Raw genomic sequence first — 27,911 nt, 5'->3', positions numbered from 1 at the left:
TTACAGGACATTATCAAGTGTTGTCATGTTCAAAAACCTCCTTCCACCTCTATTATACAGATGCCTTTGACAAGCAATCATCAACATGTTGTACGGTGAATAACTTGGAAATCTTTAAAAGGTTATGTTTTCATACACCAGAAGTTTTCCAATTAAACTACCTTTTTTATCATCCAACTTCTCAATATTTTGATTTCCAGCACATGTATCAAAACAGGAAACGTGTATCTGGGTATCAGTTACAAACAAAATAAAAATCTCTTCTCAAATGGTTTGTATACATTACTCAAATGTTTTGATCATTTTCAACAAGTTAAAGTCAAGGTCAAATTAGAATGATAATTTACACAATCATGCTGCACTACATCTTGGCCTTCAAGTCCATCAGCCAAACCAAAACAGTTACTTAAATATGAGGCCAAGTTCTCTTTGCTACAATGTAGGCAATCTGACCATCTGGCTGTAATCATTCTGAAATGAAAGCAAGTTTTGAACTGAAAAGAACAAAATATTTGCCCCAAGATGACAAACGAACAACAAATCATATTAATTGCTGTTTACTGGTGAACAAATATGTCATTTATAACATTAAAAAAAACCTTATCCATAAAAATGAACCTGATGCAGAAGGGAAAATTAAAAAGTATACAAATTAAACACCAAAACGCCGAAGAACTTGAACAGGATGGAACAATGCTCGATTGGACACGACTTTAGCAGCCTGCAGCAATCTACACAAGATCGGCAACTGTAAGAAATGGTAGGGCGCAAACGAGCGGGTTACACAGGTTCAGCAGTTAGAATCAATCAACCACTCATTTTGCTTTCACAGTGACTTGGGTCACACAATGTTCAAGGAAGTAGAAAGAAAGTTAAAGGAGCAAGAGAAATAAAAGGTGGGGGAAAGGAGTTAAAACAGTGAGAAAAAAAAGGAGGGGTGGAGGAGGAAGGGGGGGGGAAGAGGAGGTGCGCTGTTCAACAAATAAATATGCTTTTTTAATGGATAAGTACCATTCATGGGCATCTCGTCGATCTGTGTGGAATAGTACTGCTCAATGTCACGCAGTATGCGGATGTCATCGTTTTTCACAAAGTTGATGGCAACACCCTTACGACCATAGCGACCTGAGCGGCCAATTCTGTGAGAATGAAATCGGGACAGAAAACAATATTAAAATAAAAGCAAAAATACGGATATGAATCCTTCACAAGTACGTGTCACGAATTTGGATTAAAACAAGAAATAAAACATTTGATGGGATGGTAAATATGACTGCAGACTTGTTATGATTAAGGGTTGTGGAAGATCTCAAACATTTTCATCAATTAACATCATGTTAGAATATTCAAAATGCTTAAAAAGGTTAATGTAACCAGATCAGGTTGAGATAAAGTTCAATCAACAAAACCTGAATTTTGAATAAAATAAAACAAGAGTGGGAATTGCTTTGCAATGCATGTCCCCTAGCGATGTGATATTTTGCAAGTCCAAAAATGGAATAACTGATAAAAATTGACGAAACACCCTGAAACTCGAACTTGTTCTGTAACTTATCATAATTAAGCCATGTACCAAGTTTCAGATGAATATGTTAAAGGGTATGGGAAAAATAAAAAGTCGGAAAAAAAAAAACCACAAGTGGGACGGGCAGACGGACGGAGACGCAGAGCAAACCTATAGTCCCCTCTCATGAAATGAGAAGAGGACTAATAAAAAACAATCAAGAAAAATAAATAGATATGCAGTCAACATATAAATATATCAATGTGCAAAACAAGTTGTGGTCCCATTTTAAGGTCCAACAGATCCTATATCCCACTTCCCAGTAATGTTATATACCACCGTGAACCGCAATTGGACGACGGTGATGCGGATGACGATTCATTGCAGTTGGAAGAGTTCCAAAAAGCAGTTTTAATGGCAATCAAAAGTTGATACGGTTGAGTTGAGCTGCAGACAAATGGGGAGAATGCAAACTAGAGATTATACTGGCAAGATTTCCAGCACACCAAGGGGGAAGCGGTCAGCCACGCCAGGTACGTGTGACAGGCCCAACACAGGCAAAGGACAGGATTGTTACAGCTGGTGGCGATCAACACTAAACTTTTGTTGTCCTGACTATATGTCGTCCAGGCATCGACTTGTTCCTTTGCTTCTTCTAACATTCCCGAACAAAATCTGTCATATATTTGGATCTGTGGCCACAGGTCAAGAACTGAATTTCATTGTTCAATATGTACGTGTTTCTGTGTGGTCGACTGTCAAAACGACATTGGGATTTGTGCCTCATGTCACTCCTAGTAGCGTAGTATTCTGTGCTTTTCCTTGTTGCTGTTTTTTATTGTCACCATTATTTTTTCCCCAAAAATCATAACTAGTAAAAGGAGGGTACCATTTTTTGTTTTACACTTGGGCATGAAGACCCGTCAGTGTAGCAAATGCTAGGATGGCTGTAGCTTTCAGATTCAAAATGCTACATTTTGGAGTTGCCGTCTTCTTTGTAAAGGAAATCGACGTATGATTCCAAACACCGACTTCATCCAATTTTCATATTAAACTCACCAAAGCTTCAATATGTCCACCCAGTTTTCAAATCAGCGAAACCAATACAGCAGCAATATTTTCATGCCCAGCAGATCTCATCAGAGATCAACTGCTGTGTACCATGTTACATACTGGAGTACGAAACAAAGATTACCTGTGTATGTACAACTCTCTGTTGTTGGGAAGATCATAGTTTATGATGAGGGAAACTTGAGGCACATCCAGACCACGTGCCCACATGTCCGTCGAAATGAGGACACGGCTGTGGGGCAGTGAAACAAACTGGTTGGACATCTTTTTAATTGTGTAAACGCAAGAGAAAATAATAAAAAATAAATAAATCATCAATCCCTAAAATCCTGAGCAAAGCAAGCAGCAAAGACATGAAGCCTTTACCTTGAACCAGAGCGGAATTCTTTCATTATACCCTCACGTTCTTTCTGCGGCATGTCTCCATGCATCGATGATACGGTGAAGTTTGCCTCCTGCATCTTCTCAGTGAGCCAGTCCACCTGGCAGCCAAAAGGGCAACATGACCAAACTTAAAGATCCCAACAAACAATTATATTCGCAATGGAATTCAAAGGAAAAGGACGTTTGGCCCATCATGCATCAAAATACTTTAATTTATGTACACAAGACGTTTTCCACCATCAGTTCAATTATCAAAAGTTTTGGGACCCAGGATTTTGATCCATGACCTCTCGGTTGCTAAGCTCGGACTTGACCTACACCTTGAACCTCCCGTCCCGAAACGCGTAAACATAAACATGCTCGACAATTACATTTACGATAATGTTAAACTCCAGGTTTGAACAATTATTAACATGAAGAAACATAAGGGAAGACAGGTATGCTGATTAGTCACCTTGCGCTTTGTGTTGCAGAATATAACCGCTTGTGTGATAGTCAGGGTATCGTAGAGATCACAGAGTGTGTCAAACTTCCACTCCTCACGTTCCACTGCCACAAAGAACTGCTTGATTCCCTCCAAGGTCAATTCATCACTGTAGAGGAGACAATGCTATGCCTCTGGTTGCAATACTTAGAAATGAGCAATACTTAGATTGTCGTAATCAACAATTCTTGGTGCACAAATCGCCTTGAACTACATCTACATTTTTTTTCAAAAATCGTTAAGATTTACATTTTATTTCTATTAGGTAAAATTAAATGATTGTTGCAGATAAAATACCAACATGGCCACAAAAAAGGTAGTTGCCAATTCCAGCACAAAACTAGCAGTCTGCATTGGTGACACAAGAGAATAAAAACATAAGAATATTACAGAGTTCACAGAACACCCTGCCCAGTGCAGTGTTCAAGTATATAATTCAACTGAAATAAAATAATAATTTTAAAGATCGTATAAAAAAAATAAATCCAGAAGGTTAGTGCCATTGAAGCAGTCTTTCACACCACCTTATTTAACATGTCCAACTACTGCAAACCTGGAAGTTTTGGAAGTGATAAGAAGGTGATTTGTGTTTCACAGTGTTCAAGTATATAATTACATTGAAATAAAATAAGGATTGTAAAAGTCATATTTAAAATAAAATAAAGAATCCTGGAGGTTTAACCATCATTGGTACAGTGGCTATTACACTACTATATCTAACATGCTACATTGTTCTTCGTGCCTGTTTGTGTCCTTTCTGACGTCCTCAAAAACTAAGTTTCCTGTTTGGAATGATTTTCAATTTTGTTTGACCGTCAGGCAGGCAGAGTCAAAATATTATCTCACTCCTCTCTATGCATGTGTGATAGGGACAAATTCAGAGCCAAAATACTATTATTGTCAGGTCAGGTCAGGTTCGATCTGTGACCTGCTACAGGTACCATGTAAACCTGTACTAACCTGTTCCATGGTCGGGTTGTCGGCGACTAAACCGTCTCCCCCACCAGGTTTTCTGGTGAGGAGGGTGTTTGGATATGGACACCCAGCAGGATTAAAAACAAAACCTGTCAAAGGGCGGAGGAGCTCCTTGTGAGCCAACGGCCATCCATATCTAGTGCCCAACTGTGTCTGCGGACGTCCTCCTGCAGTTGGGTTACTTCTTATTAGGAGGTTGGTGGCAGGATTTGCACTCCAGCCACCGTAAAACACTTCATTCCGCAAAACGCAAAAACGCTAAAAAATCTGAAAACCCACTCCGTGGGAGTACCTCCTGTGCAGCTTCCCTTCGCAGGGCAGCTCACCGGATGATGGGATTGGGGCAAAGCCTTCGGGACCCCCAATCTTTGATAGGAGGGAAACCACGGGGTAACATCCGTGGGTCAGATTGCGGGAGAGTGTGTCGGAGTGGTGCTGAGGTGTCGTCCACCAGACGGCGGTCTCCTTGGGTTAACCTGAGGCGGTCCCTTCGGGTGGGTGCCTGGAATGTCCTATCCCTAAGAGAGGATGATCACCTGTCTCTGTTATCATCTGAGCTCAAGCGTTTGGACATCGGGATTGCAGCTCTCTCTGAGGTTCGGAGACCGGATTGCGGCGAGATAATGGTGGGTGGTTACACCTACTATTGGTCTGGTCGCTCTGATGGTTACCATACCCAAGGAGTTGCTGTAGCTGTGTCCAATAAGCTGACCCCAATGATAATTGAGGTAACACCGGTCAACGAGCGTATTATGAGATTAAGGATTCGTCACTCCTTAGGTGTCATTTCCCCTGGTCTCTATTTATGCTCCGACTGAGGCGAGTGATCTTACCGTGAAGGGATGCATTCTACGCCACACTCGAGTCTGTGGTTGATCAGTGCCCCAGACGAGATACACTTCTAGTCTTGGGGGATTTCAATGCATCGACTGGAACTGATAGGGATGGTTATGAGGTGTGTGTTGGTCCCCATGGGTCAGGAACTATGAACCAGAATAGCACTAAGTTCCTTGACTTTGCAAGAAGTCATGGACTTAGGGTGGCTGGTTCATGGTTCCAGCGCCCACAAGCTCATCGCTGGACTTGGTATTCCAACGCTGGCGGTGTGGCAAAGGAGATTGACCATGTCCTCATTGACGGTCGTTGGAGGATGATCCAGAACTGCAGGGTCTACCGGAGTGCTCAGTTCCTCAATACTGACCACAGGCTTGTTGTAGCAACTCTAAAGCTGCACCTTAAATCCTGGAGAATGGTACCATCCCAGCCTAGGCTGGATGTTGCCAAGCTCAGGGATGAGAGAGTAGCTGAGGAGTTTGCGAACAGGCTGAGTGGACACTTGGGGGGTCTGGGTGCTTTGGGGGGTCCTGAAGAGTTGTGGAGCACCTTCAAGACCACCGTCCTTGATGTTGCCGGTGGATGCCTTGGAGTTCACCGCAGGGCAAAGAAGAATTTTGTCTCTCAAGGGACACTGGATACCATTGACCAGAGTCGCAGGGCCAGGCTGAATGGCAGAGCTGAGCTGTTCAGGGAGCTGAGGCGTAAAACTGTACGTGCACTGAGGGTGGACAAGGAGGCCTATGTGCGAGGAATCTGTGAGGGGGTAGAGCATCACCTGTGGACAGGTGATTCTCGTCCCGCTTACAGGGGAATTCGCGCATTACGTTCATCCAAGCCCATCCCTCGGAGCACTGCAGTTCGAGCAGAGAGTGGTAGGCTCTTGACAGAGGAGTCTGAAGTGAAGGCCCGCTGGGCCGGTTACTTTGAGCGGTTGTACCAGGCTGATCCCCCAACTGTCGAGTTGGACGTCAAGGGTGTTACAATCCCTGTTGCTGACCCTCGAATCAACTGTGGTCCACCATCGCTTGTGGAAACACGGGCTGCGGTGAACCAGTTGAAAGGGGGCAAAGCTCCAGGGATCTGTGGCATCCATGCTGAACTTCTCAAGGCTGGTGGAAATGCTGCACTCGCGTCGTTGCATGCAGTTTTGTGCTCTGCCTGGAACACAGGCATCATCCCAACTGACTGGAAGAGGGGCCTTGTTGTCCCTCTCTGGAAACGGAAGGGTGATCGCCAGGACTGCAACAACTACCGAGGGGTGACGCTGCTCTCAGTGCCGGGCAAGGTCTTTGCTCGGATAATTCTTGATAGGGTTCGCCACCATCTGCTTGAGCACCAGCGTCCAGAGCAGTCAGGCTTTACACCAAAGAGGTCAACGATTGACCGTATCCTTGCTCTTCGTGTCCTCACTGAACGCAGACGAGAGTTTCGGCAGGGGCTGCTTGCAGCCTATGTTGATCTCTGTAAAGCGTTCGATTCAGTGAATCGGGATGTCCTCTGGAGGATTCTTGGTCTTCGTGGGGTGCCACCGAAACTGATCGATCTGATGTCTGAACTCTACTCTGGTACTGAGAGTGCTGTGAAGTGTGGTGGTACCGCCTCTGACTTATTTCCAGTTGTTACTGGAGTTCGTCAGGGATGTGTACTTGCCCCCACACTTTTCAGCACTTGTATGGACTGGATTTTTGGGAGGATGTCGGAGAGATCAAGTTGCGGTGCATCGTTTGGCAATGTCAAGATCTCGGACCTTGATTTTGCAGATGATGCAGTCATCTTTGCGGAGACTTTAGACATCCTCTTGGGGGCCCTCGAGGTGCTGAATGAGGAGTCGGAGCCGTTGGGATTACGGATTTCTTGGGTCAAAACAAAGATCCAGGCTTTCGGTGACATATTGGATGCTGCTGTCCTGTCTGTGTCTGTTTGTGGTGAGGATGTTGAGGTCGTGGATAGATTCACTTACCTTGGCAGTGATATTCATGTCTCCGCAGGTTGTGAGCCGGAGGTCAATAGACGTCTGGGTCGGGCCTGGGGAGTCATGGATTCACTGGATCATGGGGTGTGGGCGCTGCCGGTACCTGTGCGGGAGGACGAAAGTCCGAGTCTTCAGGTCCTTGGTACTTCCAGTCTTGCTCTATGGGTGCGAGACTTGGACTTTGACCAAGGATCTGAGACGGAGACTTAATTCCTTTGGTACCAGGTCTCTTCGGAGAATCCTTGGCTATCGCTGGTCGGATTTTGTGTCCAACGAGCGGTTGCTGAGAGAGACTCGGATGAGATTTGTTACCTGCATAGTCCGTGAGCGTCAGCTGCGGCTGTATGGACATGTGGCTCGTTTTCCTGACGCTGATCCTGCTCACCAGATTCTCTCAGCGAGGGAGTCTCATGAGTGGAGGAGGCCAGTGGGCCGACCACGTGCCTCATGGTTGCAGCAGGTTGACCATCATCTCAAGGAGATGGGGATGGGCCTGGCATCTGCCTGGGGGATGGCCAGACGGAGGCCCCTGGAGTACCGGCGGAAAGTGGACGCAGCGACGCGCTGTTCTGGCACATGCTCCCATACCTGACCTGACCTGATACTATTAAACGGTAGATTTTTTTCCGATTCATGTGCAAAATTTAACAATTTCAAGAATTTGTTACTCAATCATAAACTGATATTTGTGGATGGACGGACGGACGGACAGACAGAAATGAACCTATGGCTTATATTAACCCCGCTCTTAGCTTTGTGCACACAGAGTTAAAATGGTTAAACTTATCTGCCATAAATGATCACTTAAGGTGCTGGCATTTCGGGCTTTACCCTTCATCGAAGAAAAAGAGAGATGGGAAACAGGAAGTAGTTGATATAGGGTGGGTGACGTTGCCAATGACCTCACCATTGATGTGCTACAGATGAGCAATCCCAAGTTGACAGTGTGAGCGTCACGAGTGACATACTGGCAAGGGTGTACAGGTCATCATGAGTGACATACTGTCGGACCCCGCTATTCGAGGGGGATACGTTTCTGAAAAATGCGACGAACGGCGGGGTCTGCGAATGTCAGGGGCATTGTTGGGAAAAAAATTTCAACATGGTCTAGGCTCGTGGAAGAGCGATTACACAGAACAAATCAGGACACGACAACAATTGTAACAATAGGAGAAAGGGGAATAATACTAGCAGGGAGGGAGAAAGTAATCGGAGACGGACAAACAAGGGATGCATATAATGACGAGGGGTAAGGAGGAACACAAAGGGTGGACAATATGGACATAAGCAAAATTATGTTTGACCAGTTTGTGATTTTGACAAGGTCTGTGGAAAGGGAAAAGGCTGTTGCCTGTCAGAAAAATGAGAGATGTCACAGCAGAGAGTTGAGTTATCAGCAAAGAGATAAAGAGGATTTTCCAGTCAGTGAGATCATTGATGAAGATTAGGAATAATATGGGGTCAAGAACACTGCCTTGGGATACTTCAGCCTTGACAGGTCGAGGAGGTGAAAGGGTTCCGTTGAGAGCCAAACATTGACTCCGAGGGGGGAGGAAGTCAGTAATCCAAGAGTGGAGTTGGCCTTGGATTCCATTGGCAGACAGTTTGGAGAGCAAGGCAAAGGCACAAAAGTTCGAGATATGTCCAGAGAGATGGCCCTGATCTCATGTCTGATATTGAGGGCCTCCACCATTGTTGGGAGAGTCGAAGCAGCATGTCCAAGGTAGAGTGACTAGGTATGAATCCAAATTGAATGATCTGAGATGAGGCTATTGGAGAAAAGGAATGATTTTATCTCAACTGTAATGATGGATTCCATGACCTTGCTGATGATTGGATGTACAGGAAGATAATTGGGCTGTAATTAAGGAGATTCGGTTTTGCCCTTTTTTATGTAATGTTGCGATGTTGGCTGATTTTCAATTTCCAAGGTGGATACAGGAGACCAGTAATGGTGTGTAAAACAAGTGAAATCCTTCAATACAGCACATGTGGTGAATCAAATGAGTACACTAATGTTAAAATATGCAATTTATGCTTTTTCAGTTGAAAAACAATTAAAAAGCGTACTTAATATATGAAATGTAAAAATCTTGTTATTATTGTGATAAGCACCTTTATATATAACAGAAGGAATGAAATATTTCGATACAGCGTGGCAGGAGGCCGCAAAAGAATGATTGTAAGTCAATTTCAACTACTAATGCATGACGAAACACTTGTTTATGGCTAATATTAAAGAGAATGATGGCATAAGAAGAACTTAGCCTGGAATCTTTGTGCATAACACCGCCCACACAACACACGTGGTGTCCTTTGACCAATCAGGAGCAGCGCAGTTACAGTATCGTTTCCTTCAGCTCGATTGGTCTTGTCCTGCACGTGATGTTTTCGGGGTTTTTTTCGTTCTTGTTGAATCCGAGGAGATTATTTTTTCGTTCTTGTTGTAAGTAAATTTCAACTACTAATGCATGACGAAACACTTGTTTATGGCTAATATTAAAGAGAATGATGGCATAAGAAGAACTTCGCTTTCTGCGTTCGGCGCGATATGCCATGGTGGACGGAAATGACGTCTTTCGTTCGTTCGTTCGTACATGAGGGGAGCGTTTCTTCGTTTTTTTTTTCCGTCAATCAATAAATGAAATGGTTTTCACATATATAACACATTAGTTTCACAAATTTCCATTGAAATACTCGGGTATTTCCGTCAATTGTCGCCATTTCCGTTGAGGTTACGCACTGCATCTACCGGACGGCCATCATTGGCTGTCTTGAGGCACGTGGGGGGGGGGGGGACACCGGACCCACCGGAGACGTGGCAGATGACACCGGGGACATTTCAAACTCGGTGCAATTGTATACAGCACACGCGCTGTAATAAATAAATATATTTTTTTTAACCGTGAATATCAACACAGGTCACACTTTATGACCTGCGAATACACAGGGTCCAAGAATAAAGGTCTGACAATATTGGCCAAAGGAAAAAGGAGGAGGAGGAAGAAAAATATTGATTGAAAAGACAGAAAAAAAGGGTAGGGAATGTGTGTTTGTTTGTATGATATTAACAGAAAGAAAATTTTTCATTCAAGCCATTTGGTGCGGACGTTCCATGTTTGGAGATGAAATGTTGTTCTTTGAGTTTCCGGGAGCCATTGCTACTTGTGCAAGTGCGTCAAACCACAAACACATGATGGATTGAGCGTCCTGCAAGGTTAAAATGACGAGAGACCGGTTTATGGATGTCATCGTTGGGAGATCTGACATCAATGAGACATTCACGAAAGCTGTCTCCCAGCCGTCATACAGTTTCAATGATATAAGGTACATTGCAAAGTGAACGGGAAATGCAGTAAATTACATGGAGGTGGTGCAGGCAAAATGATCAGTAATATTGATGGTGATTTAGTCCTGACATTAATGTCATAGGGTTGATAGATTCACAGGTATGTAGTTGACTTTATCAACCCCAAGGCATCAATGTGCCTGTGACTATCAACCCTCTGACATAGTGACGCTCACCGCAGTCGAATAAGCATTCCTCACCTGCAGCACGTCAATGGTGAAATAATTGGTGACGTCACCCACCCTATATCAACCACTTCCTATTGGCAGCACCTCACTTTTGCTTTAATGAAGGTTAAAGCCTGAAAAACGCTCGCAACTTATGATCCCTCCCAATGGATAACTTTAAATATTTAATTTGATACTTTGTCCAAGTAAAATAAAGGTTGGCCAATTGGTGTACCCATCTGAACCCCACATTCATATCGGATGTGCATTTGTCCATAGTCAACTAATCCCCTTGTAATTTCGGTTAAAAAGTCCACTGATGTCTACCAATGTCTTTGTTCTGCAGGCTGCATATGATGTGTGTACTCAGTCCTTATACCAGTGCTGAAGAAATTAAATAAATAAAAAGCATTTGACAGTTGGTTCAACAAACCATATTATATCATGTTCACCACTCTGTAGCCAATAAACATCTTCACACATATACACAGTCTTTGATTACAGGATTATTAGACCTTTTGTGAAGCACCAGTGGGATGTTTACTTTTTTGAAGTTTCATTTTTAGCTCATGTGAACATTAGTCAGATGAGCTTATGCGATCAAGCAGTGTCCATCGGTAAGTGAGTGAGTGAGTGAGTGAGGTCAGTCCGTAAACACTTCAATCATTAACGCTTGAACCAAACACACGATTTTGATGAAACCTGGCCACAAGTTTAATTTCTGATGCCTAAACAGGTGTATTGACCAAATCAAAATCTGTGCTCATTAAGGTGGACTATGGGGGTTTTTTGCCGCCACCCCCCCCCCCCCGCGAAAAAAATTGGTATTTGCTCTCCTCTCCAAAACTACACACACAATTTCGGTGAAACTTGACCACAACCATCATCACCCATGACATCCCAAAGTGCATCGACCACATCAAAATCTGTGCGCATTAAGGGCATCTCCAGGAGGGTTTCGACCCCCCCCCCAAATAGGTATTTGCTCTCTTCTCTGAAACAACACACACAACTTCGATGAAACTTGACCATAACCTTCATTGCCCTTGATGTACAAAAGCTTATTCAGGGCATTAAAAAAGTCAGGGTCTAATGGTGTCTGCGGGGGGTTTGAGTGACTGTTGCTCCTAATCCAGGTGAGCTTTAGGACAGGCGGTCGTATTTTTTTTTTTTTAATGGATTTTCTGTTGTTATTCCATTTCTGCTTCTTACCAAGTTTTCCCTGTTCCTCTTCTGTGACTGAGAATTTTCACATGTACACAGCTTGTTCACCCCATGTCCTCCCCTTCTCTTTCTTCCTGAAGGTCTCCTTCTATCTTGCCCTCTATCCTGCTGTTGGTGTGCCCCCCAAACCATCCCCTGTTTCCACTGTTTGTTCTGTAAGGTCCTGGGTCCGTTCTGTGTTCTAGCTCCTCCACAACCCTCAACGGATATGTGTCCTGTGCGATGAAAGCCATGTTTGTGGGATGGCACCACAGTTAGGAGTTTGTACCGCTCATTTTATGTGGTTTGTACTTTTAAAGCACATCATGATAAAAATACAGAACACAGCATGTGACACTTGCACATGTTTGTGTATGTGATCTGGCAACTTGCCAATAATGATGATGGCAATTGTCAAATAGCTTTAAAAGTGATGTACGGTACCCACTTTTGTTTCAGCACAACCACATAGCAATACAGCAATGACATCATCATACGAGACTGGATTTTGATCTGACCGTTCCAACAGGCCTGCACTTACGTGGTGTGGTGTGAATCCTCGAGTCAAAAAGCGGCATTCAAATCCTAAACAATCATTGCATACTCGGTGTTACACAGCAATCATCTTACCGCTTCACAAGGATGCGAATGGGATCAGTCATGAATTTGTTGGTCATCTCAAGGATCTCATGAGGCAATGTGGCACTGATCAGGACTACTTGAGTGGCAGGTGGAAGGTAGCGGTAAACATCATAAATCTGCTCCTTGAAACCTGCAGGTCAGAATCATAGCAAGAACAAGTGAGCCCAATGCATCCTTTTTGTGTTGTATGTTCGAGGTCAACTGGTGGTACACAATCCTTGTTACACAAATATGTTCATGATGGATGTTTCTCTATCACCATTCACCCATCCATCCATCCATCGAGGACCATACTCTGTGCAGAGCGTTGGTGCTGCCTAAGCAGTCTCCTTGGCTATTGGGCACAATACTGGACGGGTCGCCACTCCGACACAGGATACCGGCAAGCTGGCACTCATTTTGCCAACCTCAGAAGGCTGGCAGGTAGAGTCAACCCCACCTGGTATTAATTCAACAGCTGACTGGGATCCCAAGCCACCACCCTAACAATAAAGCCAACACCAGGCATACCCACCCCATGAGGTTTAAATAATAATGATAAAAATCTCTTTCCCCAGGCTTAATCTCCTTTATATATATATATTTTTTTACCTTTGTTCAGCATTTCATCAGCTTCATCCAGCACCAACATTTTGATAGCACGAGTACGCAGGTTTCTCCGACGGATCATGTCTGGTAGGAAATTATAGGCACAAGATAGATAGAGAGCAAATAATTAACATCAGGAAGACATGTAAGCGTTGGAGAGACAGTTGAAAGAGGAGAAAGGAGGCATGAGAGAGAGGTTGAGAAAAAAAAAACAACATAGGAAAGGGGTGGAAAGTGGACAAAGCAGGTGTATGTGTGCACATTTAGGATCCAATGGCAGTGCAGGAGGAAAGGTATCAAAGTTACCAAAGACTCGGCCCGGCGTGCCAGAAACAACATGCTGTCCGTAGTCCAGCTTGCGGATATCTTCTCCTACATTGGTTCCACCTATACACGCATGGCACTGTACGCTCATGTAGTCTCCAAGAGCTTTCAATACCTGTACACAAATTACCCAAACCATACCAACTCAAACATGAAAGCAAAACCAGCAACTGTCACACAAAGCTTCTGTTTAATATGTCTTCTTCTTCTTCTTCTTCTTCTTCTTTAAGGCTGCTCCCGTTCGGGGTCGCCACAGCGGATCATCCGTATGATCCGCATAGTGATTTGGCACATGTTCTACGCCGGATGCCCTTCCTGACGCAACCCTGGTAGCCTCTTACAACACAGGGATATGGTACATCTATTTTAACCGGGGTATTTTAACCGGCGTGGTCGTCAGTGCTCACAGTCACCAATGATACGGACACTGTGCAAGTTACTGTGATGCTAAAACCTGTCGAACCAAGCTTCACCGGCCTTCCACATTCTCCTACAAACTGCTCCTTGAACGAGTTAACTTTTTGTTTTCGTTAACGAAGTTGTGGACTGGGCAGAAGCTTTTATATCGTCTGCATTGTTGAGAATTGTTCGAATGGACGACATAGCCAAGTCGAACGCACGACCCACTTCCACCTGATTGGCTCAGAGGGTGTGCATACAAACAATGGTGGCAGGTGCGTTTACTCGGCAAGCGTTGCGTGTTATGTATTTTGTTGTTTTCTTAGTTCAAAAGTTATCCAGGACAAATAGCTCTAGATAATAAATCGGTGTTCTATGGGGTAGCGCTAGGCGAGGTATCACCGTACTTTTCCCGTTTATAAATACTGTACTTCTATGTCTGGATTACTCCGATCAAGTTAATTCTCACCACGCTCCAAGCAACGGAAAATATTTATCTTTGCAACCAGCATCTGTTTTACCTCCATTCAAAGCAGGTTTGACAACAAGGCCCTTAAATGCACCTCAACCTCAATCCAGTTTTACAAAGCCTTAACCCACCACAACTTAACAGGAAACACCTCTACTTTAAAACCAGAAGATCTCACAACACACCTTTTGAATCTGAACAGCAAGTTCTCTTGTTGGAGACAAGATGAGGGCCTGGGTTTCACGAACCTAGAGAAACAATACAAACAACAAAATATATTTTTTTAAGTTTCATGACATTTAGGATCCAATGCACATTTTGGATCCTCAAATTGAATTTCGGATTTCCCTCAAATTGAAGACAACCGTATTTCAACTATCGTCATAATGGCTTGGACGATCAAGAAAATTACAACAATTCCCTTTGTAATGGTACATTCGCGTCATCCCATGATCTCCACACAATCCATCCATTCCATCCATCGGGACCATACTCTGTGCTGAACGTTGGTGCTGCCTAAGCAGTCTTGGCTACTGGACACAATCCTGGATGGGTCACCATTCCGACACAGTCCACACAATGAAGCATCTGTGAATGCACTTCAACATGCAAGAGGGGCCTGGAAAAACTCAGAACTCCAAACAACCATTTCCTTTTCAAGAAAGTTACATTTTGTTAATGAAATTCCAGAATGTGGATTTATCATGATTTTCCTGGAAACCTACCATAATGCACACGTTCGGGTCTAACAAGACCCTGAGACGCGTGGTAGCATTTACCCCCGCAAACGAAATGAGCTGTAATGAAACGGATTCAAATTTTTTTAAACCCTCTGCATTCCAACAATTATATTGAACCTTTTGGGAATTCATTTTGCATGTGCACCACTCCCACAGCAAGAGTGCTTGGGGAACATCAGCTTGTGTGAATTCACCCTTACAATCCCACTCACATGCTGAATGGATCGGAACAAATGTAACAATTTCAGAGGGGTTTATTAAGAAATACAGAAAAAAGAAGGGCATATCTCTACCAACAAGTGTGTGTGTGTGTCTGTGTGTCTTAACCATGAAACCTCACGGCCTGAAACTTTGCATGCATACTAAGGGAACTCTAAGGAAGTGCAAGAGTGAAAATTGGGTGTTTTGGTTAATTAAAACACCCCATTTGAAGATAATTAACAGCCTTATTTAATTATATCCTTTATCAGGTGCATCCTCGGCCACCTCGATCTCTGGGGTCTAAAAGCGTATCCTGGGTTACCTTGCTGGGGTCTGAAGCCACAAACTTTTTTGGCCTGTCCAACCATGCCGTGACTTGGAACAGGCCGCAACGATTTCTTCACAATAAAGCGCTCAAACAAACCAAGACCTCAAGAATGAAGTGAGAAGATCCTGGAAGCTGAAGAATGCCAAAGTTGTACCAGTGATAGCTGGAGCTACAGGAATGATGACAAAGAACCTCACAGAGATATTAAACATAGGGGTAGTATTCCTGGGCACTCACCTGGTAGCGGCTAAATAAGATAATCAGGCAACCACTGGTAGTCATGGATGACCCACAAAATATATCATGGAGAAGAAAGTAAATACCATGGATTTTTTTTTAATGCCATGAATAAACCTTGGTATAAAACGGGTGAGAAAGGTTTTGGTCAAATTGAATCAAAATTGTGTGTGTGGTTTCAGAAAAGAAAGCTAATACATATTTTGGGGGGCAACCCCCTCCCCACACCCAGAGAACCCTTGAGACCCTAATTTTTTTTAATGTCATGAACAAACTTTGGTGCATCACGGGTGGTGAAGCTGGTGGTGAAGTTTCATTGGAATTTCGTGTGTAGTTTCTGAGAAGAAACCAAATGCATATTTTGGAGGGCAACCCCCCCCCTTCGAGCCAGATTTTTAATTTGGGAGGCAACCCACTCCCTCCCGCCCCCACCCCCGTGTAAACTCCCTCTGTAGACCCTTTCAGACCCTGTTTTTTTGTTTTTTTTATTCCATCACGGGTGATGAAGGTTATGGTCAAATTTCATTGAAATCGTATGTGTAGTTCCTGAGAAGAAGTTGCAAGTATTTGTGGACGGACTGACAACATGCCATCCCTTAAGCTCCCCAAAATACTTTACAGGTGAGCTAAAAACCATCCCTCAGAATATTATAACAAACGAACTGCAGAAGTTTCTGAGAAGAAGTTGCAAGTATTTGTAGATGGACGGACGGACGTGCCATCCCATAATCTCCCCAGAACTACTTTACAGGTGAGCTAAAAACCATCCCTCGGAACATGAAAACAAACGAACTGCAGTTGGAAGCTGTCTGGGGCTCAGCGGCGATCCTGAAGAGAGCCCTCGGCACCAAACTTTGAGAACAGAAAACTTTACAACTTGGTCCATGAATTGTGACCCCCTACTGAAATGAAGGTGGATGCTTTTAGCCTGCCCTGTGTCATAGATTCCAGCAATGTCAAAGATTTCCTCTTGAAACATTTGTAATTGGTGTTGCCAGCCCAAAGTGTGAATGAATAAAGACATTGTTCCTCACTCATAAAATATTATTTGAACTTTGGGAAAATGCTGCAGTTGAGAGGATTCCCTTGTAAACGTGATTATCCATGTATTCTGGTACATTTGCTTTCTGTAAAACAAACATCTGCCTTCAACTGATGTTGATTTGTCATTTTTTGAATACAACTATGCAACAACCTGGAAATGTTGCATAAGTTCCAGGAAGCCTGAAGTATATTAATTAGCCAATGATTAAACATAACTTCAGATATTTCTTATTTAATTCACAAATTTTAAAGAATATAATGCATGGCTTTTTGTGTGGACGCATTGTAAATAGGTGCTGAGGTTCTGTGAGCAGCACTAGTCAATGTAATGTTGTTCTTTATCAACGCTGACATGAGAACGTGCCAAAGTAATGATTCACTCTCTTGATCTGTGTAAATGCCTGTACCTCCAAACCCTGGGGAACCTCGAAGGGGTTGTTGTGGGGCGTTCCATGTCAAGTGTACACATTTTTCAGCGAAATCTTCACACATCGTCTCAGATTTCACTCTTTTTTGTGCACGTGTTTGTATCCATGGTAAAACATTATGTGTCAATTTTTAGACCTGGGGGCCCATTTTAGGGCCCCCAAAATTTGGGCGCCCCCAGTTGACCCACAATCTTCCAGTAGCCATATCACAGGTTGTAGTGGACCGATTTGGATGATCTTGGTATCAAAATGCTCGTAAAAGCAAGATCTTTCGAATCGCGTTAAGTAAAATCACTCCGAAACAGTAATTCAAAAAGTTATAGTTTGGGGCGCCCTTTGACCTTGGGCCCTCGTCCCCCCAGCCAAAGCGATGATCCCAATTTTTTTGTGTGAGAATACCCTTCATATACTCCAACACCTCAACATAAATTAAAATGGGATCTCAATGGGTTCAAGTGTGATGATGGTTTTATTTCTTGGGGTCCACATATCACCAATTCTTGATTCGACATTGGGCGATGTTTGCCGTCATCGTTCCAATGACGTCACCTGCTGGCAGGTGACTTTACGTCTGAAATTGACAATTATCATCTCTGGATATATATTGCATCATTTGCGAAAAAATGATTCTGCCTATTGTGTCTATTGATTTTTAAGTGTACATTTTTTGTATAACCATCATCGAATTAAGTTATAAATGGGCTAATCTCAGTTTTTGCATATTTTGCAGTAAGCATGGTGACTGAAGATCGAAAGGAGTTCCGAAAATACTGTTGCGATCCGTTCAGCTGCCATAAAACGAAACAACGAAAAGATCTTCGCAATGTGTCAAATAATATGTTGATGAAATTTTCTTCAAAGGTGAAAAAAGATGACAGACTTTGTACTTCGTGCAGAAAAAACCTTACTCAGTTGTCACCAGAGCGTATTGAAGAATCATCTTCGACCAGTTCAAAATTATCATCAGAAGGTACTATCGAAGGCATTGCAGAATCTATTTTGACAGATGAGGACGAGGAGGTTTTTGAGCGAGAAGCAGAAGTTGACCTATTAAACCAGTCGTTATCGATGATAGGTGAAAGCCCATTCGACAAACGAAAGGCGGAAAGGAACCCAGGGTACGTTCCTGAAAAGAGAAGTAAAGTGAAAGATTCTGTGCGAAATAAATTAGAACTAGTTGCTGGACCAAGCACTGCGGAGAAAACACAAAATACAGCGCAAAATGTGATGAAAACTGCATGCCAGAGGTGATCAAAAGCCTGAAAGAAAAATACGTGTGTTTCGAGCCGTTCAGAGCAAATACGTATACTCACAATATTTGCTAGGAATATGAGCATCAGAGGGATGATGAGTGAATTAAGTTGCTCCCAAAGAATGGCTGTGCAAGCCAAAAATTTAGAGAAAGAAAATGGTATGCTATCGTCTCCAAATCCCAAACAGGGTAAAATATTGCCTGTCGAATTGAAATTCGCCAGAACCGAATTTTACCGAAGTGATGAAGTCAGCCGAATAATGCCGGGAAAAAAGGACTGTGTGGTTGTCAGGAATGAACATGGAAAAGACAAAATTCAAAAGTGCCTGGTACTAAACAATCTCAAGGAACTGTTTCAGAAATTCAAAGAGAAGAACCCTGGCTTGAAAGTTGGATTCGCGAAGTTCGCCATGCTCCGCCCCTCAGGGTGTGTCCTGGTCGGTTCAGGCAGTACACACAGTGTATGTGTATGTACGATACATCAAAATGTGAAACTCATGATGTTTGGTTCCAAAATGCCACAGATAGCCGAACTTCTGAGCTTCCATCATGTGATAGCACGCATAGTTTGTAACCCAGCACAACCGGCATGCTATCTCAGAACTTGTGAAAGTTTCCCATCAATTGAAGACTTCAAAACCGAGCTACTGAGTGCTTATGAACTCGACGATATTGATGAAATTCAGTTTAAATGGTGGACATCCACCGACAGATCTGAACTGAGCTCCATGGTCCTGCCTTTGGAAGAATTCCATTAATCAATTTTGTGAACGCGCGGTGAAATTAGTGAGACACGACTTCATTGCCAAGGCCCAATCTCAGTTTCTGAAAAATAAGAAAGACGAAATCAGTGAAGGAGAATTTGTCATTATTGGAGACTTGTCAGAGAACTATTCGTTTGTCGTACAGGATGCGGCCCAAGGATTCCATTGGCTTTGCTCTCAAGCGACAATTCACCCCTGGGATTAACATTTCAAATCGGACGATGGCAAATTAAACCACAATTCATTCACGATCATATCAGAATGCAATACTCATGACATTGTCTCAGTCCACCTCTTCCAAAGAATGCTCATTGAACACTTGAAATCTAGCTTTGGAAATGTAAAGAAACTATATTATTTCTCAGACGGTTGCGCTGGCCAATAGAAGAATTGCAAATCCTTCATCAACCTATGTCATCACAAATCGGAGTATGGTATTGACGCAGAATGGCATTTTTTTGCCACAAGTCATTGCAAGGGCCCTTCAGATGGCGTGGGAGGTACAGTCAAATGAGAAGCAACACGTGAGAGCCTGCATAGACCTTATGACAGTCAAATTATTTCTCCAAAAGATCTTTTCGCCTTTGCTGAAAATGGTTTGAATGAAATGAAGTTCGGTTATGGGACCCAAGAGGCGTATGACGAGGTAGAACGAAATCTGGAAGAAAGGTTAAAAACGGCCAAAACCATAGCTGGAACTCAAAAACTTCATGCTTTCATCCCTATTCTGAAACTGCTCTTCAAGTACGCGAATTCAGCCTCAGCGAGGAACACCGTATCGAATCAGCTGTTTCAAAATCTACACCAACTTTTAACGGGAAACTCTCAGGTTATGCACTATGATGGAAAATGGTGGCTTGCCTTCATCATGGAAGCCTTTCAGGACACTCATGAAGTGAAAGTGAAATTTCTTCATCCAAACGGGCCCGCAAATAGTTTCTTTTTTCCTGACATTGAAGATCACTACATTTTGGGCATTTCTGATCTACTTCTTTCTGTAGAACCAAAAACTGCTTCAGGTAGAACCTACACAATCAGTAAAAAAAAAACACAGCTGTCAAATAAAACATTGTTTGGCAAAAATCTTGACTATAATAAGCTAGGAAAAACTCTTACTCATACTAGTATCGCTTCCAGTTCCTGCATGTGCATGTGGAAAATTTATGTACAATATAGTGTGTTGGAAATCATGTGCAAATATTGTGCAATGTATTGCGGCGTATTGTGTGTCCAGCACCCGAGTCCCCCAACATAAATCTTTGCCATGCGTGAACCCATTGGGATCCCATTTTCATTTATGCTGAGGTGTGAGTATATGAAGGGGTATTCTCACATGAAAAAAATCGGGACCATCGGTTTCGCTGGGGAGCAGGGGCCCAAGGTCAAAGGGCGCCCCAAACTATAACTTTTTTAAATTACTGTTTCGGAGTGATTTTACTTTACGAGATTCGAAAGATCTTACTTTTACGAGCATTTTGATACCAAGATCAGCCAAATCGGACCATTACAACTTGTGATATGGCCTCTGGAAGATTGTGGGACAACCAGGGGCGCCCAAATATGGGGGGCCCGATGGGCCCACAGGTTTAAAAGTTGGTATTTTGAGTTTTTTTACCCAAGTGAATAAATGACCAACATATGGGGAGAAAATTAGGTAGAAATTTTTAGGAGAAAAATTAGGAGAAAATTAGAAAAAACATGTCGGGAGGGTGTGTACACTTGACATGGAATGCCCCTCGAGTGCTCTTTTCCGATTGGCTGTACTTGGGCATTGCCTACATTGTTTAGAATGTTCTCACTCCTTTCTCAGGAGCAGAAAGCAGTTATTATCTTGCCAAAACGAAGTTTTTGCAAGATATGTAAGTCAGCTTGTTTGTTTTTTTTTTGTTTGTTTTTTGTTTTTTTTTGTTTTTTGTTTGTTTGTTTGTTTGTCTGTAATCACGTATAAAAAATTCTGAAGAGCACAGTTATCATTTGAAATTTTTGTAACTTCGCATATCAGAGGCCTATAGAGGTCCCTTTCAGTGCACAAAATTTTGAAGGTCAAGGTCAAAGGTCAAGGTCACTCGCAAATCAGGGGAGTCGACGAAACCCTTATTTTTTGAGTAATTTTGATCGGATCGTCTTCAAACTTCATGGGAATATAGTTCATGGTCTGGCGCTCAGCTGATTGATTTTTGGTGGTGATTGGCCTTGACCTTCATGGTTAGCGCCTGAGGTCAAACATATTTGACCCCAAGGTCAAATTTCCAAGTTTTAGGAACCATATCGTTAGTACCTCAAATTGAACACCTCGACGAGTGCTTTCTAGATATGTCAAGCTTGAGACATTATGACGTCATTTGGTGACATTATGAGGCAAACATATTTTTCATGGTTACTCTGTAGAACGATTCTCATCGGAATCTGTCGAAGGCAGATATTCCTCAAGGAGTCGCTCCTGGTGGATAGCAGCTCTGTTCACCTCAGTGTGACCTTAAAGAAGTCACACGTGGTCACCTTTTGGCAAGATACGGGTCACCCTGCGGGTGACATTGGTTTATTTTTTTTTGAGAACATCATTGTTATATTTTCTCCCATATGTGCATGTACATATTTATAATATTAAAGATTCTCCTTTGTATGCTGAACCATTGTGGAAATAGAGTTATTTTCCACCACACCTGGAAGGACTCCATTCCACATTCTGAAACCCAAATGTGAAGATATCTCACACACACACACACACACACACACACACACACACACACACACACACACACACACACACACACACACACACACACACACACACACACACACACACACACACACACACACACACACACACGTAACTGTTATGTGACCATACTCTGTACAGAGTGTTGGTGCTGCTGAAGCAGCCTCCTGGGCCATTGGGCACAACCCGAGACGGGTCGCCACTCCAACCTATATTGCACACTTAACTACCCACAAATGTTTAATGGGGAATATGTTTTTTTGTATCTACACAATATCAAGGCTCATATAAGAGCTCACACACAGAACGTATAACAAAGGGAGCAGGTGACAATAGGAGCAGGAGACGGAAGCACAAAACAGTGGGGGACAGGAGATCTGTGAAAGTGAGAGGGATGGGGTGGAGTAAACAAGATGGACAATACAGGGAGTAGCCAACAAAAGTGAAAATAACCAAAACGTCTGCACAGTACTGTACATCTTTAAGTATATGTACACAGGGGTTGCATTTGCACTCTCAAAATTTGACCAAAAATGGTGATTTATAGTTGAGATTAAATTCTATTAAAAGTGATTTTCCAAAGTACAAAGGAATTAGGCCAATCTCCAATCAGTGCAAGCTCTCACATCAATGTCAGTATCCTGTTAGCATCTCATTAAAATGGGATGGGACGGCGGACTAAATAAACTGTTAGAGAAGTACGAGATCAATCAAAATGCTATTTCTGGGGTATTTGAAAGTACCAATTCCAAACCTACTATTGGAATGCTCCAATTAAAGAGACCCCCCCCCAAATCACCAATTGGAAAGGAAATTTAAAACAATATGAAGAAATCAAAGTATCATGATGTCAGCAACATTTAAAATGTCAAAAGTGAAAAAAAAATCATGGTGAAATGAAATTCGTTTGGTGAACCATTTAAAAACTGGTTGGCTAAATTTTTTTAATGTTTTTCTTATTTTTTGCAATAACACACGAGTCCAAAATGTGTCGAACGAGTGCATGTGAATCAATCGTGGGTCCTACTCGGTCGCAATGCTCACCTTTGCCCAAAAGAGCGCAGATGAGGATTGCTTACACTAGGAAACTGTTTTTCAAGACACCAAACGTTCTTAGGTAGCCTCATGGTATACACACACCTGAGTATCCAAGCATTGCAGCACTGAGACACAAAACGTGGCAGTCTTTCCAGTACCGGACTGCGACCTGAAAATTTCATTGGGAGGCAGGGAACAGAGTGGAATTAAGGAACGACACAATATTATCTGTTAGGAAAAGTATGAAGAAATTGAAAATAAAAAACAAAACAGAGAAAACTAGAAGGGCACTCGGTAGAGCGCATACCAAAGCCATGTAATGCCTGATCCACAATAACATATTGGACCCAATACATTTTTGAAATATCATGCTATATAATCATTTTTGGCCCCATCTCTCAATGGTGAAGAATCACTTATAAAATTAAATAATACTCATAACCAGATCCAGATTCCGATCTTCACCAAAATCGAATCGATTCGTCATGGTCACAAACACAATCTGTCCACCAAATTTAATCCAAATCCATCCACAACTTTTTGAGCCATCGTGTTACATATCATTTTTGGCCCTATCTCTCAAGAGTGAAGAATCATTTAATCTCCTTCACATTCGGTGGAGGAGGTAATTAGCATGGACAGACATACGTACGGATTGATAGCACGTACGTACAGACGGACAACCTGAAAACATAATGCCTCCAGAGACTGTCAGCGGAGGCATAAAAACCAATTTGGAGTATTTGCACGTCGATCACACAAACCCCACTTTGTGTGCAGGGCTGGGAACTTCACATGATGACCCGAAAAAAATGAGACATGCGGTCGTGCGTCAAGTATCAGCGTTGTTTAATTGTATTGATGAGTAAAGTGCAGTGTCTATTATCAATTGGAATCCAGTAATCATGAGAAAGTATGAAAGGTGCATGGTCAGCATTTAGAAAGGCTATTTACTCTCGAGTGTGAACCCTACAATTGTTTTGTGTCTAGACGGAATGAAAAAGGGAGAATCAGGAGTCTACCCTCAAAGAACCCACCATGAGCATCTCAATGAATGCATCTGATGCCTTTGCATCAGCATCGTCAAGAATATTCTTCTCACATCACACCCGAATGCTTCGGCCAATACTTAGTTTCAATTTTCACCATTAATTACCGATTTTGTTGCTGTATTTGGTGTAGCACAACATTAGCAATGTTGATTTATATTCGGTCATATTAATCATGATATAAAGCATCAAACAAAGTGCATTTCTGGAACTGCTTGCAACTGAACCCAGTTCTTCACATCGACATCGACATTACATCAGCATCCCATTTCAGACTAATCACGTAGTCCAGCGGAATAAAACCACATGATCGAGTGGTGCACCACCATCATAAATAAAGTCAAAACATCAGTGCAGAATGAACTAAAATGGCACTTGGTAGAGCGGATACCTCTGCCAAGCTGAAATGGGTACGTTTTGTATCCCACTGATAGGCCAGATGTGAATTTGGACCTGAACCAAAATCGAATTAGCTCGTTTTAGTCAACAACCCAAATCATCCACCAAGTTTTGCCTGAATCCGTCCATAACTGTTTGAGATATCGTGCTATATGGTGGAGCGTTTATTTTTTTTTGACCCGATCTTTCAATGGTGAAGAATCACTGAAATTACCGAACATAACCTAATCAGTTTATCTTTACATCATTATACATACTTGTACCAATTTTGACTTGGATCCCTTCAGCCGTTCTTAAGTTATCGTGTTAACGAAAACTGATCAAGAACGCATGAACGGATGGACAACCCGAAAATATAACCTTCGTCCACCTTTGATGGCAGGGGTAAAAAAAAAAAAAAATACCACGAGAAAGAACCAAATCAAAATTCGACATTTGGTTTGAACAATCAGTGTATGGAGACGAGCACGGGTAATCGTGATACCAAGAATACATCTGTAAACATCCACTTGGTTAAATTCAGAAACATAAAGTTGCAAATATTGGCAAGATTAACTTGCTGGATTAAAGATCAGAAGATACGAACAAGAAAAGTGTATGGTTCATTTAAATTGCTAAGAGACGATGCCAAGGCAAACGTGAGCACTTACTGTGCTATGACATCTCGTCCTTTGATTATCTGCTTGATAGCCCGCTGCTGGATAGCGGAGGGCTTCTCAAAACCTGGAAAGAGCACGTAGGTAGATGAGCATATGTACAAGCAATATCGAACAACAAATGCAACATCTTCGTGGTAGACACCGTCCATCTTCAATGACAAAAATACCAATGCAAGACGGCGATGGACAAAATTTGAGTGACTAAGAGGAAAACTGATACATGGTAAGAGACTCAAGAAGATTACTTGTACAATGTTGGACTCCCCACACAATGCGAGTGGAACAACACTTACACCAATAAGAGTCAACACGAGTTGTACAACTCCGTTCCAAAAAGGATATGGTCGTAGTTCATGAACTGGTCATCATTTGCGTAACAGGGTCAAAATATTCAATTTTTCAGTTTTCTCTGTGTTGATAGACATCACCAAGCTCCATGCACTTGTGTGAAAAAATAAGCAAAAACCACTAATTAATGGCGAATATGGTATTTTTAATTATGAACTTTAATGGATAATGCATTAAAAGGAAAACACGTTTTCGCGTTTATCTCGAATTCACCCTTTCTGAGTAAATTGGATGTGGATCAGTCATCCTTTGGCCGTTTTGGACAATTCAAGTGCCAAATTAATCCTGAGAATCTGCGAGATACATAACTATGTAAAGATATTTACTAGATCTCTTTTAGGAGTTTGTACATATTGGTCAGGGTTTGCCGAATAATAACGAGTTGAATAATCAATTTTGCATCATGCAACAGCAAGTCCCAAGTGTTACTCACCTAAAAAATAACAAAATAGATTAGATTAAAGCTTATTGATTGAAATAAATTCAGTTTATTCCAAATTTGACTCACCACATCCGCCGCCTCCACCTGTTTACTCCACCCCTGACTTGTATCACTTATTTGCCTGTTACACAAAAACTATTGCATTTTTTTTCTTCTGTTTTTTCCACATTAAATTACCTTTCTTCTCATACTAAGATATCTAGATATCTGTGGTTTTTCTGATCTGTAGTCAAAATGGAAAGTGGATGTTTTGAAAAACATGCAACAACTCCGCCTTTTTAGGGTGACCAGATCATGAACGACAACCATATGCTACAAAAGGAAATACATGGAATTTAAGGTACGTACAAAGAGAGACCTCAAGATGTCGTTGACTTTGCAAATATCCAAGATACTGAAAAGCTTGGTTCGACAAGACATTTTAAAGAAGGCAATATATGAACAGGTCAGCTGTTTGGTTTACTAGTTTTCAATTTGGTCCACCAATAACGCCGTTATTTAACGTGTGTGTGTGTGTGTGTGTGTGTGTGTGTGTGTGTGTGTGTGTGTGTGTGTGTGTGTGTGTGTGTGTGTGTGTGTGTGTGTGTGTGTGTGTGTGTGTGTGTGTGCAAAATAAAAACAAATTACTGCAGCGCAGTCCCAAGAAGGAATCCAGACATAACAATGCGCACGCACGCACACACGCACACACACAAAAGCTATTTTATATGAAGGTATGCATGCACGTCTGTCTGTGCATGCGTCCTTCTACGTGTGCCCATCAATGTGTGCATCCTTCCGTCCGCCCATCTGTGCGTGTGTCAATCCGTCCATGCATGTGCGCCTGTCCGTACGTGTGTGCCCGTCCGTGTGCACATTCGTCCGTCCATGCATGCAAGCCCATCCGTCCATCAGTGTGTGCATCCGTGTGTCCGTCCATGCACGCGAGCCCATCCATCCGTCCATGCACGCGAGCCCGTCCGTGTGTCCGTCCAGGCACGCGAGCCCGTCCGTGTGTCCGTCCGTCCGTCCATGCACGCGAGCCCGTCCGTGTGTCCGTCCGTCCATGCACGCGAGCCCGTCCGTCCAGGCACGCGAGCCCGTCCGTGTGTCCGTCCGTCCGTCCATGCACGCGAGCCCGTCCGTGTGTCCGTCCGTCCATGCACGCGAGCCCGTCCGTCCAGGCACGCGAGCCCGTCCGTGTGTCCGTCCGTCCAGGCACGCGAGCCCGTCCGTCCAGGCACGCGAGCCCGTCCGTCCATGCACGCGAGCCCGTCCGTCCATGCACGCGAGCCCGTCCGTCCATGCACGCGAGCCCGTCCGTCCAGGCACGCGAGCCCGTCCGTCCAGGCACGCGAGCCCGTCCGTGTGTCCGTCCGTCCATGCACGCGAGCCCGTCCGTGTGTCCGTCCATGCACGCGAGCCCGTCCGTCCATTTGAAATTGGACCACAGTGCTGCTTTAAGAGTCAAACTCCAATGTTTATAAACCATCGGAAAGACCACGAATAATTTTGACCGAATTGCGATCAATTCACAATACAAAACGCGTTTACTCAAAGCAGTCTTCAATCATTCAAAGAAACCAAGGAGGAAAAAAAGCACAATATTTGTGGTAAGAGGACGTAACATCTCATTAAATAAGACAAGAACCCTGTGGTGATTTGAGGGGAAGGCGGACGGAGCACGCACCGTATGCGTATATACCGCGCAGCAGATCTTCCCGGAGTCCCATGGAATCAAAGGTCGGGGTCACATCGACCTCCTCGCTCGTCTCAAAATCTACCTTCGAAAAATCTTCCTCCACCAACAACCGCTTCACACGGAGACTTTGCGGACCACCATCACCACCAGCACCAACAGCGACTACAGCCGCCATGTTTCCCAGGCCCAAAAACGAGGAATCCTTACCGCGCTT

General features: G+C 43.1%; 1 protein-coding gene across 1 annotated transcript; it reads right to left on the bottom strand.

The window, feature by feature from the left end:
• Positions 1-27,911, bottom strand: EIF4A3 (eukaryotic translation initiation factor 4A3). Its single transcript, XM_085895766.1, has 12 exons — positions 27,686-27,911; positions 25,218-25,290; positions 23,222-23,288; positions 14,554-14,616; positions 13,483-13,615; positions 13,180-13,260; positions 12,577-12,718; positions 3,414-3,552; positions 2,942-3,057; positions 2,700-2,807; positions 1,012-1,139; positions 1-748 (listed from the first exon to the last, which is right to left on the bottom strand). The coding sequence occupies exons 1-12, from the start codon at positions 27,870-27,872 to the stop codon at positions 732-734; spliced, it is 1,254 nt and encodes a 417-aa protein (XP_085751892.1). The 5' UTR covers positions 27,873-27,911; the 3' UTR covers positions 1-731.

The sequence above is a fragment of the Eptatretus burgeri genome, chromosome 9 (assembly GCF_056783735.1).
Source record: "Eptatretus burgeri isolate ZD-2024b chromosome 9, Ebu_testis_v1, whole genome shotgun sequence".
Taxonomy (NCBI): domain Eukaryota; kingdom Metazoa; phylum Chordata; class Myxini; order Myxiniformes; family Myxinidae; genus Eptatretus; species Eptatretus burgeri.
Note: the sequence above shows the minus strand (reverse complement) of the source record. Positions and strands in the feature narration are given on the sequence as shown.

Coding starts and splice junctions, on each gene's coding strand:
- EIF4A3 (XM_085895766.1), bottom strand. CDS start 27,872: ATGGCGGCTGTAGTCGCTGTTGGTGCTGGTGGTGATGGTGGTCCGCAA. Junction 13,261..13,482: donor CACGCCGGGCCGAGTCTTTG/GTAACTTTGATA, acceptor ATTTCCTACCAG/ACATGATCCGTCGGAGAAAC. Junction 3,058..3,413: donor TCTGCAACACAAAGCGCAAG/GTGACTAATCAG, acceptor TTTGGCTGCCAG/GTGGACTGGCTCACTGAGAA.